This window comes from Erpetoichthys calabaricus, chromosome 6 (genome assembly GCF_900747795.2).
Source record: "Erpetoichthys calabaricus chromosome 6, fErpCal1.3, whole genome shotgun sequence".
Classification (NCBI taxonomy): domain Eukaryota; kingdom Metazoa; phylum Chordata; class Cladistia; order Polypteriformes; family Polypteridae; genus Erpetoichthys; species Erpetoichthys calabaricus.
The window spans coordinates 134,903,375-134,924,365 of record NC_041399.2 but is presented as its reverse complement, the minus strand read 5'-3'; the positions used below and the strand labels follow the sequence as shown (position 1 = coordinate 134,924,365).

General features: G+C 41.2%; 1 protein-coding gene across 3 annotated transcripts in view; it reads left to right on the top strand.

The window, feature by feature from the left end:
* Positions 1–20,991, top strand: part of si:dkey-154p10.3 (oocyte zinc finger protein XlCOF6) — a 139,503-nt gene that overhangs the window by 75,577 nt on the left and 42,935 nt on the right. For all 3 annotated transcript variants that reach the window (XR_007935290.1, XM_051929030.1, XM_051929031.1), the window contains exon 4: positions 7,413–7,512. Coding sequence is in view for 2 of the 3 variants with exons in the window: in XM_051929030.1 (XP_051784990.1) it covers positions 7,413–7,512 (100 nt within the window). In the remaining variant the exon portion in view is untranslated. The remainder of the gene's footprint in view (positions 1–7,412; positions 7,513–20,991) is intronic.

The window sequence follows — 20,991 nt, the reverse complement described above, 5'->3', positions numbered from 1 at the left end:
TTCAGCGCTATATGCAATCATCAGACACTCCCCATCTGACACTGCTGTTTTCACATAAAGACGCGCTAAAGCTCTGCAGTGTACTTGTGGCTGCATTGTCGTACCAATGCTTGCGAACTGAAGTGTCTGCATGCACTTTTCGTGGCATTACACGTGTATTTTTTGAGTATGCCCATGTAGCTCAAACACAGGAACATATGTTGATGTAAAAGTATAACAAAACAAGTGCACATTTATTCAAGACTATAACTGAAGAAAACAGAAAGCAAGTTACAGTAGGCTGTTGATATGACAGCTTGCGTGGTGGAATGCTAAGAACTGCTGATTTCCATTCCGTGCTATATAACTGTTAACATTTGAATCTGATGATTGCATATAGCGCTGTCTTATTCAGTGTGTGCAAGAACATGCACGTGGCCAGTTGCTGAGTGCTACAACGCACATTTTAAAAAAAGAAAGAGACAAATATATGTGACGTTTTGAAGAAATCATTTTATGACACGAATAGTACCAATCAGAAAACATCGTCGAAGTAATGCAATATTATTTGAAAACGAACAGCGTCAGATCGGATGTGAAGTTATACTGGCGCTGTTTGAGTCAGATCAGAAGCTGAATAAGCTGAAAAAGCTCCTGTTCTGACTCTAAGTAAAAAAGCATGAATTAATCAACAGAAATAACCGCAATTGACATTTTAAAGTTAACAATTTACAGTGCATACCAATTTATAAATGGTTACAAGGATGATACACCAGCTTCCGTGGTTTAATGCTACGGTTTACTGACTTGGAGCACAGCTGCCCTATCGTGCTACAGAGACGTGAGTTCGATTCTCAGCTTTGAAGAAAGTGTTTTTTTTTTCTCCACATGGACATTACATTTATAAATTGGTATGCACTGTAAATCCAGCTCATAAGATCCTCATTGTTGGGGACCCAAGTGGCTGGACCAGGCCAAGGGGTCGCCCACGTAACACCTGGCTGCGGCAGATAGAGGGTCATTTCCGGAGGGTAGGACTGGACCGTGTGTCTGCCTGGGGGGTTGCCAACCGGGATCCCGAGCTGTTTTGACGTGTAGTGGGTGCGGCAACGCACTGTACCAGTGCATGCTCCCCAACTTGACTTGACTTGATAATAGACAACCTGAGTAAACACAATACACATTTTTATAAATGATTATTTAATTACTGAAGGAAAAGAGTTCACCAAAACCTGTATCATCCATGTAAAAAATAATTATTCTCCTAAACTTGGATGTGCCACCTTTAGCAGCAGCAACTGCAATCAAACACTTTCAATAACAGAAGATCAGAACATGGAAAAAAGATTTTCTGGTCCAATGGGACAACAATTAAACTCTTTGGGCAGAACTCCAAACATTATGTCCAACAAAGTTGTGGCACTGCTTATCATCTGGCTAATATCCTTCCCTTTGTTGAAGCATGGCTGTGGCAGCATGCCATGTGTGTGCTTCTGAGTAGCAGGGACAGGGAGACGGGTAAGAAATAAGGGAAAGGGTGAATGCAGCCAAATACAGAGATTCTTGAAGTAAACCTGCTCCAGAGTGCATAGGACTTCAGATTGTGTGTTCATCTTTTAACCTGCCAATAACCCAAAGCATACAGCCAAGTCAATGCTGGAGCAGCTTTGAATAAGTCTCTTGACTGTCCTTGAGTGGCTTATCCAAAGCTCATACTTAAAACCCCATAGAACATCTGTGGAGACACCTGAAGATGGCAGTTTACAGATGCTTCCCATCCATCCATCCATCCATCCTCTTCCGCTTATCCGAGGTCGGGTCGTGGGGGCAGCAGCTTGAGCAGAGATGCCCAGACTTCCCTCTCCCCGGGCCACTTCTTCTAGCTCTTCCGGGAGAATCCCGAGGCGTTCCCAGGCCAGCCGGGAGACATAGTCCCTCCAGCGTATCCTGGGTCTTCCCCGGGGCCTCCTCCCGGTTGGACGTGCCCGGAACACCTCACCAGGCAGGCGTCCAGGAGACATCCTGATCAGATACCCGATCCACCTCATCTGACTCCTCTCAATGCGGAGGAGCAGCAGCTCTACTCTGAGCCCCTCCCGGATGACTGAGCTTCTCACCCTATCTTTAAGGGAGAGCCCAGACACCCTGTGGAGGAAACTCATTTCAGCCGCTTGTATTCGTGATCTCATTCTTTCAGTCACTACCCATAGCTCATGACCGTAGGTGAGGGTAGGAACATAGATCGACTGGTAAATTGAGAGCTTTGCCTTATGGCTCAACTCCTTTTTCACCACGACAGACCGATGCAGAGCCCGCATTACTGCGGATGCCGCACCGATCCGCCTGTCGATCTCACGCTCCATTCTTCCCTCACTCGTGAACAAGACCCCGAGATACTTGAACTCCTCCACTTGGGGCAGGATCTCGCTACCAACCCTGAGAGAGCACTCCACCCTTTTCCGGCTGAGGACCATGGTCTCGGATTTGGAGGTGCTGGTTCCCATCCCAGCCGCTTCACACTCAGCTGCGAACCGATCCAGAGAGAGCTGAAGATCACGGCCTGATGAAGCAAACAGGACAACATCATCTGCAAAAAGCAGTGACCCAATCCTGAGTCCACCAAACCGGACCCCCCTCAACGCCCCGGCTGCGCTTAGAAATTCTGTCCATAAAAGTTATGAACAGAATCGGTGACAAAGGGCAGCCCTGGCGGAGTCCAACTCTCACTGGAAACGGGTTCGACTTACTGCCGGCAATGCGGACCAAGCTCTGGCACCGATCGTACAGTGACCAAACAGCCCTTATCAGGGGGTCCGGTACCCCGTACTCTTGGAGTACCCCCCACAGGATTCCCCGAGGGACACGGTCGAATGCCTTTTCCAAGTCCACAAAACACATGTAGACTGGTTGGGCAAACTCCCATGCACCCTCCAGGACCCTGCTAAGGGTGTAGAGCTGGTCCACTGTTCCGCGACCAGGACGAAAACCACACTGTGCCTCCTGAATCCGAGGCTTGACTATGCGACAGACCCTCCTCTCCAGGACCCCCGAATAGACTTTTCCAGGGAGGCTGAGGAGTGTGATCCCTCTATAATTGGAACACACCCTCCGGTCCCCTTTCTTAAAGAGGGGGACCACCACCCCGGTCTGCCAATCCAGAGGCACTGTCCCTGATGTCCATGCGATGTTGCAGAGGCGTGTCAACCAAGACAGTCCTACAACATCCAGAGCCTTGAGGAACTCCGGGCATATCTCATCCACCCCCGGGGCCCTGCCACCAAGGAACTTTTTGACCACCTCGGTGACCTCAGTCCCAGAGATGGGGGAGCCCACCTCTGAGTCCCCAGGCTCTGCTTCCACATTGGAAGGCATGTTAGTGGGATTGAGGAGGTCTTCGAAGTACTTCCCCCACCGACCCACAACGTCCCGAGTCGAGGTCAGCAGCGCACCATCACCACCATGTACAGTGTTGACACTGCACTGCTTCCCCCTCCTGAGACGCCGGACGGTGGACCAGAATCTCCTCGAAGCCATCTGAAAGTCGTTCTCCATGGCCTCCCCAAACTCCTCCCAGGCCCGAGTTTTTGCCTCAGCAACCACCAAATCCGCATTCCGCTTGGCCTGCCGGTACCTATCAGCTGCCTCCAGAGTCCCACAGGACAAAAGGGTCCTGTAGGATTCCTTCTTCAGCTTGACGGCATCCCTCACCGCCGGTGTCCACCAACAGGTTTGGGGATTGCCGCCACGACAGGCACCGACCACCTTACGGCCACAGCTCCGGTCAGCTGCCTCAACAATAGAGGCATGGAACATAGCCCATTCGGACTCAATGTCCCCCACCTCCCTCGGGATGTGGTCGAAGTTCTGCCGGAGGTGGGAGTTGAAGCTGCTTCTGACAGGAGGCTCTGCCAGACATTCCCAGCAGACCCTCACAACACGTTTGGGCCTACCAGGCCTGACCGGCATCCTCCCCCACCATCGAAGCCAACTCACCACCAGGTGGTGATCAGTTGACAGCTCCACCCCTCTCTTCACCCGAGTGTCCAAGACATGTGGCCGCAAGTCCGATGACACGACCACAAAGTCGATCATCGAACTGAGGCCTAGGGTGTCTTGGTGCCAAGTGCACATATGAACACCCCTATGCTTGAACATGGTGTTCGTTATGGACAATCCGTGACAAGCACAGAAGTCCAATAACAAAACACCGCTCAGGTTCAGATCGGGGGAGCCATTCCTCCCAATCACGCCCTTCCAGGTCTCACTGTCATTGCCCACGTGAGCATTAAAGTCTCCCAGCAGAACGAGGGAGTCCCCAGAAGGTATGCCCTCTAGCACCCCCTCCAGGGACTCCAAAAAGGGTGGGTACTCCGAACTGCTGTTCGGTGCATACGCACAAACAACAGTTAGGACCCATCCCCCCACCCGAAGGCGGAGGGAGGCTACCCTCTCGTCTACCGGGGTAAACCCCAATGAACAGGCTCCAAGTCGGGGGGCAATAAGTATACCCACACCCGCTCGGCGCCTCTCACCGGGGGCAACTCCAGAGTGGTAGAGAGTCCAGCCCCTCTCAAGGAGATTGGTTCCAGAGTCCAAGCTGTGCATCGAGGTGAGCCCGACTATATCTAGCCAGAACCTCTTGACCTCGCGCACTAGCTCAGGCTCCTTCCCCTTCAGAGAGGTGACATTCCACGTCCGAAGAGCCGGCTTCTGTAGCCGAGGATCGGACTGCCAAGGTCCCCGACTTCGGCCACCACCCAACTCACACTGCACCCGACCTCCTTGGCCCCTCCCATAGGTGGTGAGCCCATGGGAAGGGGGACCCACGTTGCCTCTTCGGGCTGTGCCCGGCCGAGCCCCATGGGTGCAGGCCCGGCCACCAGGCGCTCGCCATCGAGCCCCACCTCCAGGCCTGGCTCCAGAGGGGGGCCCCGGTGACCCGCATCCGGGCAAGGGAAAACACTGTCCAAAGTTTTCATTCATCATAGGAGGTTTGAACCGCTCTTTGTCTCATCCCTCACCTAGGACCAGTTTGCCTTGGGTGACCCTACCAGGGGCATAAAGCCCCAGACAACAGAGCTCCTAGGATCATTGGGACACGCAAACCCTCCACCACGATAAGGTGGCAGTTAAAGGAGGGGCTGTGAGAACAATACACTTTTATTTAAAACGCCATAGTGAATGAAACATAATACTTTTGATTAGAAAGTGTATGCATGTATTATTTGAACTAATATTTATTAAAATTAACAATAACTCTTTAAACTGTTTTTAATATTTAGCCAACAACAGATCTCTTTAAAACATTGGAATTTCTGATAAAAAAAATAACAAACTGGCCTAATTTTAAATCTTGACAGCTGAAATAAATATCAGACAATAAGCTTTCTTTCTTTTGAAAAAACAACATTTTAGGTCAGTTTTTAGCTTTAGTAATGGTGACACTTGAAAATACAGACATTCACAAAAATGGGAGGCACAACAGGTACAAAGTGACTTAATAAAAAATACAGTGTTCTAATATTTTAACCTACTTTATCACCTATTCAGAAATTGTTAGATATACTATGACAAAAATGTTTTTTGCCATAAAGTAGTATCATCAGTGTCAAACATACAGACATTGAGAGCAGGTTGCTCTGCTAAGTAGACTGTTATACAGTATATAACTTGAGACACTATGAGTCTTCATGTGCTTTATGAATTAAATAACTGAATATATTAAAAGTTGCATTGTGATTTACTCTTCATTATCATTTATTATACAGTAAATGACGATACAAACTAACTGTTCAAAAATATGAATAGGATTAATTTAGGAGTGACAAGTTTTCTAATCTTTAAATTGATAGTGTTAAGATTTATAGAATCATCACCTTTCCTCAAACTTTCTCAATCACATAAATTACATTGTGCAGTATGAGTTACTTTGTTTTTTGTCTGAAAAACTCCAAATAGAAGACATAACTTGGTTTGCATTTGAGGTTTATTTGGTGGTACAGGGCATCTGAAGTGCAACCGGCAGAAAAATAAAGGTGGTGTAAACAAAATTTGTAGGAAGGTTAGAATGATCAAGAGGCAGCAAATCACTGCATACATATTCTATATGTTGAAGAAGAGAAGAATTCTATCTATCTATCTATCTATCTATCTATCTATCTATCTATCTATCTATCTATCTATCTATCTATCTATCTATCTATCTATCTATCTATCTATCTATCTATCTATCTATCTATCTATCTATCTATCTATCTATCTATCTATCTATCTATCTATCTATCTATCTATCTATCTATAGCATAAGTGCATAGTGGTTACTTGCCATTTGTGGTGTGCCTGTGTAAAGTTTGCTTGCAACTTAAACATGAGTAGTCATCTTATTGCACAGAGTGGTCCTCCAGCCAGTGACACAGATACATTTTAACTTCAAATTGGTATGTGACATTTCTGTTGGAAGTAAACATTGTACTTAGAGTAACCCTACAGGAACATTAAGATCAAACACTTAAGGAAATCTGACTGGTACATGAGCACCATGTATTTATTGTGGATTATTTTGTACAGTGGGTGACCTCATTTCTCCACACTCTTCATTATCTTCCTTCTTGCCATTTGTATGATAAGAATGTTGGAGTCATTTACTGATTAACATCCAGACATCTCACAGTTTTGCAACTTTTTGTATTTTACACCCAGTCTCAATTTAAAATTCCTGTCACCTGACCATCCAATCAAATACTCATTTGGTGCTAGAAAAAAACCCCAATGAACCCAAACCTGAATAAGAGTAGTATACCTAGTAGGCAGTATCAGACCTGTTTAAGTACCAACGAGTAATATCAGTGTATCCCTAATTATTTGTAATAGGTAAAACCCATAAATCAACTTTCTGTATGTGTGTGTATATATATATATATATATATATATATATATATATATATATATATATATATATATATATATATGTATATATATAGTATATATAATATATTATATATATATATATATATATATATATATATATATATATATAATTTTTTATTTGTAATATGAATGCTGTTGCAGTAACTAAAATCTATATATCCATTTTCTAGGCACAAATATTGCTCATTTTTCAACAAAAACAATTCAATAGTATAACTTTAAAATGTTTGTGTATTTCTAAAAGGTATAAAGATTGTTATTTATGTTTGATAATTCAATTTATCTAACGGAAATTTAAGGCAGCTAATTGTTTTATATACACTTTTATTTTTGTGTAGAGTAAGCAATCTTACCATCTTTTTAATGTATGTAGTGATATCAGTAAACAATGTCTTTTGTTTATATTTAAAGTTTCAAATCAGGGTTTCACTTCTCCCTTTTAGAAAACCATGATTGATATTTTGTGGATGACATTCAATTTATATATTCCTAATCATTTTTTCTAGATAAGTCATGGAGCAAAGTTTACAAACACCTATGCACAACACATGGGCAAATTGGAAAGACACATGCATGCTCAGAATGTGACAAGCGTTTCTGCAGAAAGTAGGTACTTTGATGTCTTTTTATATGTAATTGCAAGTGGGACTTTGAAATACAAAAATAAAGTAAAATAATAAATTAATTGGCCAAATTGATTTGGTTATAAATTATACCAGATTCTGTCAGTTAAGGAGAGACAGCTGGATATAAATACTTACTTCTGTCTGTGAATAGTAAAGCTATTCTGTTATAACAACAAGTACTGTATCTTTAATCCACTATAAATTCTTGCAATCTGCAGGATTGTGGATTCACTTATCTGCTGTAAAAGTATAATCCATTTCATGACACTCATGGTCTGCTTGAGTCTATTTGTGACCAGGTGCTGTTAGAAAAAACATTCTGATAGGCCTTTTGTGCAGCAAAGACATGTGACATTAAGCAATAACGGGTGTGTAATTTCCTTAGATGTCCAGAGCTACATGCATGCTATACTAAATTGATCAAAGTGTGTCTGCAAGGCACTGAGAGACATGGGTAAGACATTAAACCCAATTCATTATGGGGACTTGCTCATGCAATTGTTCTCCAGTAAGTGCAGGTCATACAGTAAGCTTGCGTTGATTACTGCTGCGATTTGAACTGGGAAGTCAGAATTTCCGTGTTCCTAGTCGGAATTTTCAACTGGAAAACTCCTTTAAGTCAGATTTCGAACTCTGGACTGGTCTGTCAGTTCTGAGTTTGTCCGAGTTCAGATCATGACATCTATTTAAAATGTTGACTTATTGCACCAACTTTAGTCAGAGCACACTATTTATTAGCACTTCTGTCTATTTGTCTCATTATATCAGTCATACACACAGTACTGTCCAACTTCTATCTATGGACATACTAGTACAGTGTTTGGATATGTGAAATATTGCATAATGTGTTGTTATCAACTATTTATTCAGATGGAGCAAGCACAGGTTCTTTACCTGAACACAATCAACTCTGATGTTACATCATTCCCAGCTCCGACATCCGACTCCCAAGGTAAATGGAATGCAGCATCAGTCCCTGCCCTTTGTAAACTCTGGCTATTGTTACTACTGATTGGATAGTGTTGTAAGATCCTTGGATTGACTCTGCCACAATCACCTGTGGCCTCAGGTGGAGAGCTGAGAAGATGATTGAACTTCTAAGGAAGTAAAAGTTGTAACAAACTGGTGGCACCAGGGGTGCAGCCAGGATGTGACTCAAGCCACCATCCCATCTGATCAACTGCCCCTGTGAGTCCTGCCCACTCATTGAACATAAGCCAGAATGGTCACAATGTTTTCCCTCCCTCCCTCAATTTTCAGTCACAGGGGCCTGGGCACCTACCTGTGTGCTTTGGTGATGTGGTTAAATGACTTCATTCTTGTGGCTTTTATTGTATTAACAAGTCTCCATGTTATGATAATATTCCATGTGTTGTCTGTGTTTTATGCTGTTTCTCAAATAAATTTATTAAATTTAAACAATAGGTGCAGAGCATAGTATTAATGAAAGTGTTGTGAAAAATGCTGCTAAGCACAAAAGCATTGTGATGAACTTTGATGATTCTTGGTACATAAAATTAAGTGTTTATGGTAGTGGGTGGTGAAAGTGTATAGTGTACAAGGCCAGATGGAATCTAACCCCTGTATTACCCAACTACATGACTTGGTAGTTTGTTCCAGATCCTCACAACAGGTTTAATTCTGTTTCTGTCAGAGTACAGCATGTTCTTAAGTTCTGGGATGCATTTGGTTGCTGTCCTGTGCATAGCCTCAATTGCTGCAAGGTCTTTCTTGTAGCATGTTGACCAGAACAGCATTGAGTACTCCAAATGTGGTCTCACTAGTGCATTATATAGTCTGAGCATAATATCCCTTGATTTACATTCATCGGTTTTTACAATATAACCTAACTATTTATTTAACTTTTTAATTGCTACTGCAATTTGCTTTAATGCTGATAACATTATGTCAATATCAACACATCTTTTCGGAGGTTGCTTCCTTTAGAGCAGTATCTCCCATCTTTTTTCTGAGAGTATAACAATACTGGTACACATGCTGGGGATTAAAATCACTGATAAGAAAAATACAGTTGGTGAATATTTCCTGACACCTTAAACATAAATCTGGAACAAAACACACTTCAAATTGTCATTGGGAGTTAATAAATAATATTAATGAAATGCACATTAATTAAAACCGTGTGTGCAATGCATAGAGTGACTAGTGAATGAATGCCATTTAGATTCACACTTTACATAATCACAGTAATTAGGCTTCAACTAATGCATGTGCATGTTTATCAAACAAGTGTCCCTTGTGAACATGCTCCATGTAGATACTGTATGTTGTACTTGTTAACCCGTTGAAATACATTAATCTTAGCTTTTCTTATTTTTGATGTGAATACAATGTCACACCTGTTGACTTCAGAGACCCTGGAAGACACAGGGATGTTCAAGGGCTACATGCTTGGAAAGATACAACATTTTGCCTTCTGCTAGTGACACAAATGCCAGACTGCTGTGAAGTTAGATTGCTACCAAAAACCTATGTGCAAGTACCATGCATTTTGTAATCATCTTAACTCCATACGCCCCTTACACTCTGTGCTCTTTCTGCCTGTTTTTAAAGACAGAGCTTGCTTTTCATTAAAGAAGGTGGAAAGCAATTTCAGTTGCATTTTCATGTAGTAAGATTACAGAATTTGGATAATACTGTTAAAGTACCATTAAAAAATGGTATTTAGGTACTTTTTTAGTACAGGTATTCCACACAACTGTTGACACATATATGGTTAAATGTCACATGAAATGTCTTGTCCAAGGGTTTTTAACCTTTTTCTTGGCGTACCACACCCAGGAATTAAAATATTTTGAAGTACCATTTCCTTTCAGCTTAAACTGTTAAGTACTGATTTCTTCCTAGGCACAACTAAATTGTTAAGTCCCACCCCTCCCACTAAAATTGCATTTGGGAATTTTAACAGTTTACAGTTTTTTGTCTCGTTGTGTCTTTTAATTTTTCATATTTACATCAAATGCTTTTTTAATAAACTATTTTAAATGTAGGAACAGAAGCATGGTTCGGTAAGGAATAAAAATTGGAAAGCCTAAAACTTCCATATTTTTAATTTACAAAAATTACAGTTACATATGAGCTCATATAAAAAGAAGCAGAAAAATAACTCAAGTTTTGTATTAATTACAGTGATCCCCCGCCTATCGCGGAAGTTACATTCCAGACCCATCAGCGATAGGTGAAAATCCGCAATATAGAAAGACCATATAAATAAACTTTTTTTTTTTTTTTATAGTTTAAGCCTTAAAATATCCCTCCCACACACTTTAAACATATGTAAACTTATTAAAACATACTTTGTAAACACATATGCTATGTGGATGTCGGGCTAAGGATATGAGTAACATCTCCCTATTATAAAACAAATCTTGGCAGGGAGACTAGGGAGACGAGGCTTGATCTTCTCCGAAGACAATTGACATCCCATGAGAGACATTTTACGTTGCGCAAGACAAGGCCGTGAGACAGAAGGACAGCTGCTATACAGGCTTTTAAATGATCGACACACAGAGCGGCAAGCCGAACAGGCATCTTGGCAGAAGCAGCACAAAGACAGTAGCTGATCTTTTCACTTCTCCTTAGCGTGCGTTCAGCTCCCCCCCCCTTCACAACGCGAGTGGGAGAGACGCGAAGTGGCAGGAGTATAGCGCGCCTACGGGGTGTTTGAGCGAAGCGATCAAGACCAGATCATCTCGGAGAGACACTTTGACGACACGCAAGACTAGACATTACAACCTTAGGAAGCAAAAGCCGTGAGACGGTGACTTTTACATGTCACGCCCTACTTACAAACAATTTAAAGCAAGTTCACTGACATCTAACCTAGCAGTTGTTGGAATGCTTTTGGTAGACACACTTCAGGTGCTCCCAGCTCTTAAAACAACGACAGGCAGAATATGCAGCTCGCCAAGACAGCAGCTGAACCGATCGTATCTCTTTAGCATGTGTTCAGACCCCCCCCTCACAACGCAAGCAGCGTTATAAGTCCTGTGAGAAAGAGCTTTAACCATGCCCAGGGTAGGAAATAAAGGACAAATATTGTTTTTACAAAAGTTTTAAAGTAAAAATGAAAATAATCCATATGTAACAATTCCCATTAAAATAACAATCTCTTTAAATTGTTTATCCAGTAAACCAAACCTGGGGTTGGGCGAGCGAAGCGAGCAGGGGGTGGAGCCCCCTTGTAATAATAGTAATAATAATAATAAATCCACGATGTAGTGGGGGCGCGATAGCTGAACCACGATATAGCAGGGGATCACTGTACTTCAGGATAAAAAAGATGAAAACAGCCCAAAGTCAATTGTGAAGGTTAAGTGTTTTATAGGGTGATTGCTGTCAGTGCTGGGTTCTGGATTTCTTATCTTTAAACAGAATTCTGCCTCTAACTTAAGTCTATTGTTGTACAAAGAAAGGTAAATGCTACCAAGCATTGGCAATTCTGTCTGAAATAATATCTTTTTCCTGTTGATTAATATTAAAAACACTAAAATGAAATGTCAGATATGTGTACTTTATTATTAATAATAATTTATTCTTTGTTCTTCATTATGTATTATTCTGCCTTAATCTGGTGATTTCTGAAACTGTCCTAAAAATTATGGTGCAAAAAACAAGTTCACCAAAACTAAAAATTTTGTTAACAACCGGATCTAACAGAGAGAGAGAGAGGGACAAACAGACACTGTGCAAACTGCTTGTGTGGATGTAGGGGGTTAGAAAGGAAGCATTCACCCGAGACACTGCCATTCACAATAATCCATCGATTTTAGTGTGTGGTTCTCAAGCAGTTTCCATCCTACCATGGATTGACTCAAAGAGAAGTGAAAGGAAGAAGAAACTGTCCCTTCAATTTGGCACGGGCAATGGAATCGATAGAGGAGAACAGACTTGAGAGAGACAGAAGTGGAGTCTTACAGCAGGTGCAAAGTGAAAAAGAGCAGTTGAAATGAAGTGCAGCTTAGTATGCAGACTCAGGTTCAATCCTTTTAAGTCCCACTTTTTACTAGTTTTGGATAATATATTAAATTTCCGATTTGATATTTAAGAAAAATCAAAATGCAAAAGCCAATATTGCGATTTTCAGCTCTCTTATTTCATTTTCTACAACTTCTTTAGGATTGTTAAAAAAAACAGCAAAATCTGCAGCACTGTTTCTAAGTGTGACTACTATGACTCCGCCCACTTTGCCTGGCAGTGGTGATTGTGAAGAATTAAGGGTAAGGATCAGAAGTGGAAGCATTTATAACACATAGGGTTAGCAGTGCAAATGCTTTGCTTTTACCTGGGATGTCATCTATATTTCAAACATATTACTGCATATAAAGAGGCTACTCAGGTACATGTTTGCTGTTCTCTTGTATACCATATGAGTGCACAAATATCAGATGGAAGGAGTTACCAGCTGTAGTGACTCACTGTACTTCCCATTTTATATTCAATTTGTATATATTTTTTGTTTAGCTGGTGAGTTAAGCTTATTAATTACAATAATGAATATTCAACATTTATCACATTCGTTTTGTATTAACATTTAAAAAATATCTTGACCTGGTGATCTTTGAATCTGTTAAGATTATTCAAAGTCCAATGTACAACCATATTACGTCGTGAGCAGAGGTTAGTCATAGGATAATAAAATATCAATTAATGAAATAAAAATCTGTGTGATTTTACAGAGGTTGTGAACATGAGAAAGAGCATCGACATTGGCATGAAGAGAACCTCGATGATGGACGAGCAAAAACCTATAAGGCGGCAGGTCAAGAAACCAACTGGTGACCCGTGGGTTCATCTCCTTGTGTAAGGCCATTCACTATAATGGTGCATGATCTGTGACAAGGGTGAACTCCCGACCCAAGAGGTAGTACCTCAGCTGTGTAATTGCCCATTTGATCACCAAGGCCTCCCGTTCCAGCGCTGCATAGCTGGTCTCTCGTTCCAACAGTTTCTGATTTCAGGAGCATAACGGGGTGTTCAACACCATCCACGTTCTGTCTCAGCAAGGCTCCCAGGCCTGTGTCCGAAGCATCCGTCTAGAGGATAAAAGGCAGAGAAAAGTTAAGTGCCCTTAAAACGGGTGCTGATTAAGGGCCTGTTTTAGGACACTAAATGCAGCCTCTGTCTTATCGGACCATACCACATAGTTCGGGGCCCTCTTCTTTGTTAAGTTCTCTCTGAGAATCTAGGCACAAACCGGTGGTAGTACCTCACTAATCCGAGAAACGCTTGGACCTGCTTCTTGGTTCGCGGACGGGGCCATCTCAAAATGGCATCTATTTTGGAACACTGTGGCTTCATGGTACCCTGACCCACCAGGCAGCCCAAATATTTGGCTTTGTTTAATCCAAAGAAGCATTTCTTTAGATTAATCCAAAGTACAGGCTTGGACCTGCTGTAAGTGTTCCTTCCACGTGCTGGAATAGATGATGACGTCATCCAGGTAGGCAGCACTATATGAGTTATGAGGTCATAGTACTTTATCCACCAAATGTTGGAAAGTAGCTGGGACCCCGTGTAACCCAAATGGAAGGACACAATACTGCCAGTGTCCACTACGGGTGCTAAACGCGGTCTTTGCAGAGTCTGTTAAAGGAACCTGCCAATGCCCTTTTGTCATGTCAAGTGTCGTCAAGTATTTAGCCTGTCCTAACCTCCCGAGGAGGTCGTCCACTTGGGGCATCGGATAGGCATCAAATTGGGAGACTTGATTAAGTTGACGGAAGTCATTGCAGAACCTCCAACTTCTGTCAGGCTTACTGACCAAGACTATAGGGCTGGACCAGGGACTTTTCTCTTTCCTCTATCACTCCTAGTTCCAACATGTGCTTGATCTGAAGCTCCACTTCAGCTCTTTTTGCCTTGGGGAGATGATAGGGGCGCTCTTGAACTATAACCCTGAACTATAACGATGTCATGTGCAATTAGAGAGGTCCTTCCGGGTTTTTCACTCACTACCTCTGGGACAGACAGGATGACTGATTCCAGCTCCCGTCAGCTCCGTTGTTGTCTGGGGCTTAAATCTGCGCCGAAGTTAAGGTCCACCTTGTGAGCAAAGGGTGAGCGGGGTTGGCCAGAGGAGGGATCGGGATCCCTGTCCTTCCATGGTTTCAGCAGGTTTACATGATAAACCCACTCGCTTGGTTGACAGTTGGGCTGTTTCACCAAATAGTCAACGAGTCCTTTCCTCTTCTTAACTTCATATGGAACTTGCCAATGGGCAAGTAATTTAGAATAGAAGGTAGTGATTAGGACCATGACTCTATCTCCCGGGTGGAATTCTCTGAGAGATGTGCCTTGGTCATAATATTGTACCTGTGCTGCTTGCACTTCTTCCATGTGATGTTTTAGTATGGGATGAATTTTTCCAAATCCATCGTGTAACTGCACAATATATTCTAACTAGCAAAACACCCGTGCTTCGCAGCGGAGAAGTAGTGTGTTAAAGAGGTTATGTTAACATATATATACATATATATACATATCTACATATACACATATCTACATATACATATATATATACATACATATACACATCCACATATACATATATATACATATACAAATTTACACATCTACATATATATATACATATGTACATATATATACATATAAATATATACATATCTACATATATATACACATATATATATATACATATGCACATATATATATATATATATATATATATATATATATATATAAATAAAGACATACATATATACATACATACATACATTCACATATATATATATATATATATATATATATATATATAGCAAAATACCCGCACTTCGCAGCGGAGAAGTAGTGTGTTAAAGAGGTTATGTAAACATATATATACATATACATATATACATATATAAACATATCTACATATACATATATATATATATATATATACACATATCAACATATATATACATATATATATATATATACACATATCAACATATATATACATATATATAAATATACACATATCAACATATATATACACATACATATACACATATACATAAACACACACATATACATCCATCCATCCATCCTCTTCATATATACATATATACATACATACATAGTGCGTTGTAACACGGGCTGTGATTGTTACATGGGAGGGAGACGACAAATCACAGCTTCCCGCTTTCTAATCGGGCCTGTGATTGGTGCTTTGACTGATGCCCAGATCCCACAGTATGTCCCCTTAGGAGAGGCGTTAGGCAAGTGTAATTGAATAGTGGTGCTGCAAGTTTAGCTTTACACCTGTTTTTAAGGCTTATTGACTGAAAGGGGCTTTCATGAAAAAACTTAGGGCTTTGCTACAGGATTTACCCTCCACAAGTTAAGGAAGTAAAAATAAAGGTATATATTTCTGTTTTATTTAAACCTTTTAAGTTTGTATGCGGGCGGCATGGTGGCGCAGTGAAAGGTGCCAGTTAGGAGACCCGAGTTCGCTTCCCTGCGTGGAGTTTGAATGTTCTCCCCGTGTCTGTCTGGGTTTCCTCCGGGTACTCCGGTTTCCTCCCACAGTCCAAAGACATGCAGGTTAGGTGCATTGGCGATTCTAAATTGTCCCTGGTGTGTAGGTGTGTGTGGGTGTGTGCGCCCTGCGGTGGGTTGCACCTTGCCCGGGGTTTGTTTCCTGCCTTGTGCCCTGTGTTGGCAGGGATTGGCTCCTGTATTTAGGATATAGCGGGTTGGATAATGGATGGATGGACATCTGTATGCATAGCCCTATTTGCCCGTTTTCGTTTTTTTCTTTCTTCAGTAATATTTCATCAAACCCGGAGCTTGTCAGTTCAAATCCTGGTACTGACACCACTGTGTGACCCTGAGGAAGTCACTTCACCTGCCTGTGCTGCAAAAAAGAAAAGTAATGTAACAAATTGTACCTCAGATGTTGCAAGTTGCTGGAATAAAGGCAGAAGTAAAATAGATAAATATGTATTATACACATAGGAACTATTAATTTATTTTCAGTTAAGTCATCTGCAGCAAACCTTTATAAATGAGGGTTTCTCCTTTTAAACTGTTTCTTCTTCATTGACGTTTTCTCTTGGAGAGCTTTTTTCATTTCATTGAAAATTAAAGCAGCAGCTGCCAAATATGTAGCTTTCTTATTAATTTTTCAACATTGTGTAAAATAAATTTATAAAGTAACATAAAAGGTTTAAATACTGGTTATCCTTTTACATTAAAATATTACTAAAGAGATACAGAAAAGTAAAATGCATATGTTATTTTTCTTTAAGGAGATTAAATATTACTGAAGAAAGAAAAAAAAAACTAAAACAGCCAAATGGGGCTATGCATACGAACTTAAAAGGTTTAAATAAAACAGAAATATATACTTTTATTTTTACTTCCTTAACTTTTGGAGGGTGTATCCTGTAGCAAAGCCCTAACTTTTTTCGTGAAAGCCCGTTTCAGTCAATAAGTCTTAAAAAAAGGTGTAAAGATATTGACAATAAGCTACGCAAACCCACCAAGACATGGAATCGTTTAAATCAAGTATCATTACATCTTCCTTTCTTAAAGAGAAGTAAGGCAGTACTTATAAGCTTACATATATATATATATATATATATATAGACATACATACATATATATATATATCTATATCTATATCTATATATATATATATATATATATATATATATATATGTATGTATAGATCTATATATATATATATATATATATATATATATATATATATATATATATATAGATATATATATATATATATATATATATATATATATATATATATATATATATATAGATCTATATATATATATAAATCCCCGCGAAGTACTGATTTAAAATTTTTATTAAGAAGAAAAGCTTTTTAAATTGAGGGAAAAAATCCCAATAACAATTTGTTAAGGATCTGTTTTTTTGTGAAGCAGCCTTAACACAGCTTTTCCGTTGTTTTATAAACGAATGCCATATAAGGTCTTCCTTTTTCCTTGCTTCGCCAAGGAAGGAACCTTTTTATTAAATCCAAGGGTTCTTCGCTTTTTTTTTTTTGTTCGTTTATTACGATTGTTATAGTTCTGTTTGTATACCACGTTGTCAGTTCAGCACTCTGGTTATAATATGACCAAGCCGTGCAAGCACACTCTTGAGAATGCAACGTATAGCTGTACAGAAAAGCAATCTTGCCTCAAATCAATGGCAACCTTTTGTAGGTCTATGAATTTAATTTAAACTTTAGGTTTACACGGTGCTTTCTTTCCGAAGGACCTGCACTCATGAATATGTCTGTATGCGTCAGTCGCTCAAATCCATGCGCTTCGCAGCGGCGAAGTACTGCTTTTAAATTTTTATTAAGAAGAAAAGAAAACCTTTTTAAATTGAGGGAAAATATACCAATAACAGTTTGTTAAGGATCTGTTTTTTTGTGAAGCTGCCTTCACTCGAGTGACCACTTCGACCTGACTTACTGGCCAACCATAAGCGTTACCTGGTAGGTAACCACCCATACAATCAGATTGTGAATCAGACTACGAATGCCGTGAATGTAATTACCCCGATCTACATGTTGTCAAATAAACGAACCACACGCCGTGGAGCAATTTTAGGGGCTTCTTCTCTAGCGCTGACGTCCGAGGTTCGATTCCCGTAAGGGAGTGAAGTGAGTGGGTGGCTACCTACCAGGTAACGCTTATGGTTGGCCAGCAAGTCAGGTAACATCAGCCACGGTGTCTTCAGTTGTGAGAAGCAGATCATAGAATGGTTGAAAATAGTTTACTGTCAAATAATGCAAAGAGTACGCGACACGTCTTTCCCCCTTATTCTTGGCTCATCAGGCATACACACTCACTGCACTCGCTTACGGTAATCGAACCTCGGACGTCAGCGCTAGGGGGGCTTCGCAGCGGTGAAGTATTGCTTTTAAATTTTAATTAAGAAGAAAAGAAAATCTTTTTAAATTAAGTCTTAAAAAGATGTGTAAAGATATTGACAATAAGCTACGCAAACCCACCAAGACATGCAATCGTTTAAATCAAGGCGCGAGTCGAAAAACACCATCCCATAATATTAGTTAACGATTAACACATTTCTATATGTATTGTAAGCATACAATACAACTGATAATATTTTGCGCTTATTTATCTGGTGTACCGACATTTTTGCACGTTTAACGGCTGAAATCTAACGTGGTTTGTGCCCTTCAGAATGAAAACAGTTTGCATTTACCTTTTTAATAAAAGGCGAGCTTTTAAGCCTGAGAAATCACCCCGTAAATGCACACGTTTAATTGCACGTGGTAATATGTATGCTTACACAGTATTAAAAGACACTCAACAATTACACAGTATTAAAAGACACTCAACAATTAACGTCATTTACCTTTGTTCCTGCGTTTGACTCGTGCTGTAAATCTCTTCCTTGTTTTCAGTTCACGTGATTACGTAGGAGGCGTAATACGTGATGACGTGATACGTGACTCCGCCTCCTCCATTAGAGTATATGGACAAAAAACAGGTTCCAGTTATGACCATTACGCGTAGAATTTCGAAATGAAACCTGCCTAACTTTTGTAAGTAATCTGTAAGGAATGAGCCTGCCAAATTTCAGCCTTCTACCTACACGGGAAGTTGGAGAATTAGTGATGAGTGAGTCAGTCAGTCAGTGAGTCAATGAGGGCTTTGCCTTTTATTAATTAGTGTAGATATGTTGGTGGTGGGAAGAGCCTTCCCACCCTTCTTTTAAAATATCTAATATGCCCCGGGGTTGTCATCCATATAATAATTCAAAAGGTGAGAACCGCGTGGAGGCTTGTGGTGCTCCCCAATATGCAAAAAGAACAAGGGGGAGGAGCTGATCCCAGTTCCTTCCATCCTCGCTGACCACCTTGCGAAGCATCTGTTTGAGAGTCTGATTAAACCTCTCTACAAGTCTGTTGGTTTGAGGATGATACATCATGGTTTTTAGATGCTTAATTTTAAGTAATTTGGGCGTTTCCCAGAAAGTCTCAGAGGTGAATGGCGTCCCTTGGTCCTTAGGTTCCTTAGGGATGCCAACTCATGCAAAGACCCCTACCGATTCCTTTGCGATGGCTTTAGAAGTATCTGAGCGCAAGTGAACAGCTTCCGGATACCGGGTAGCATAATCTAAGAGGACCAGAATATATTTGTGTCCTTGGGCTGAGGGCTCTAGGGGTCCTACTTAGTTGACCCCGATTCTCTCAAATGGAACTTCAATCAACGGAATGGAAACGATAGGAGCACAGTCCGTCCTAGGAATTTGTTGCAGTTGACACTCTGGGTAAGATGTGCAAAAGCGACGAACTTCATCATTGATTCCCGGCCAATAAAATCGGAGCTTAATTCTCTCCAAAGTTTTCACGGTACCCAAATGGCCTCCTAGGAGATGGGCATGTGCTGATTCACAGACCTGCCGCCGGAGGGTTCAGGGAACTAGCAACAGCTTTCGCATCTCCCCCTCATGCTCCGCTACCCGATACAATAGATCATTCTTAAAAAAAAAAGTGAGGACCCTGTGGCATAGGTTGATGAGTGCGATGGCCATTGACAAGAGCAACTGCATTTTTTTGTGAATTTTAGGGAATCATTATTCCATTTTTCCCTTTTAAATGAAGCCGGCGTTTCTCTAAATTGCATGGAGGCAGATTGACATGCTTTTTCTAAGTCTATGGCTAGGCCTAATTTTAATGTAGGAGTGGGAAATGCTGATCCGCTTTTGATTTTCAACCAGTCCCGCCCCAGTATCACTACAAACAATGGATTTGGAAGAACCGCCATAGCTAATTTCACTAGCAATCAATCGCAGCTGATGAAACAGGTGGCAGACCTGTATTGCCAGGTTTTCCCATGGATACAGGTTAGACTGGTCGGTGTTTTAAGCCATTGTCGCAGAAGCACATATCAGGGGGCAACAATAGAAATGTTGCTACTGGAATGAAACAAGGCCTCGGTTTTATATCCATTTACAATCACCACTCCTGTATGCGGAATCGCCAGAGGATTTATCAGAGCGCACCAACCCCTCCCCCCTGCTCCACCTGTATTCCTCCTCGTCCCCAAGTAGGTTGTGTGCTCGCAAATCTAGGGACACTGGTACAGGCTCTGGCTTACAACGGAGGGACTGAAATCTTGGGTCGTAATCCATCTGGGCTCGACTAAGGGACGGTTCTGCCCTCTCAGATTGTGAGGCCGTCCGTTCTTTTTCTATGAGCTCCATGAGCTCTGCTATATTTTTAAATTGTTATCCCCAGACCGACTGGGTAAAACCCTTGGGGATCTGCGTGAAGAGCAGGTAGCAGGTCACCTGCTGTACTATTGTTGGGGACTGTTGTCCCATGTCCCTACTTTATTCCAGAGGGTGTGAACCTGTTGGTGGGTTGGCCACTCAGGGTCAAATCTCCACTCTTCCACATTTGCTGCCTGCCAATCTAGGGCACCCCCAC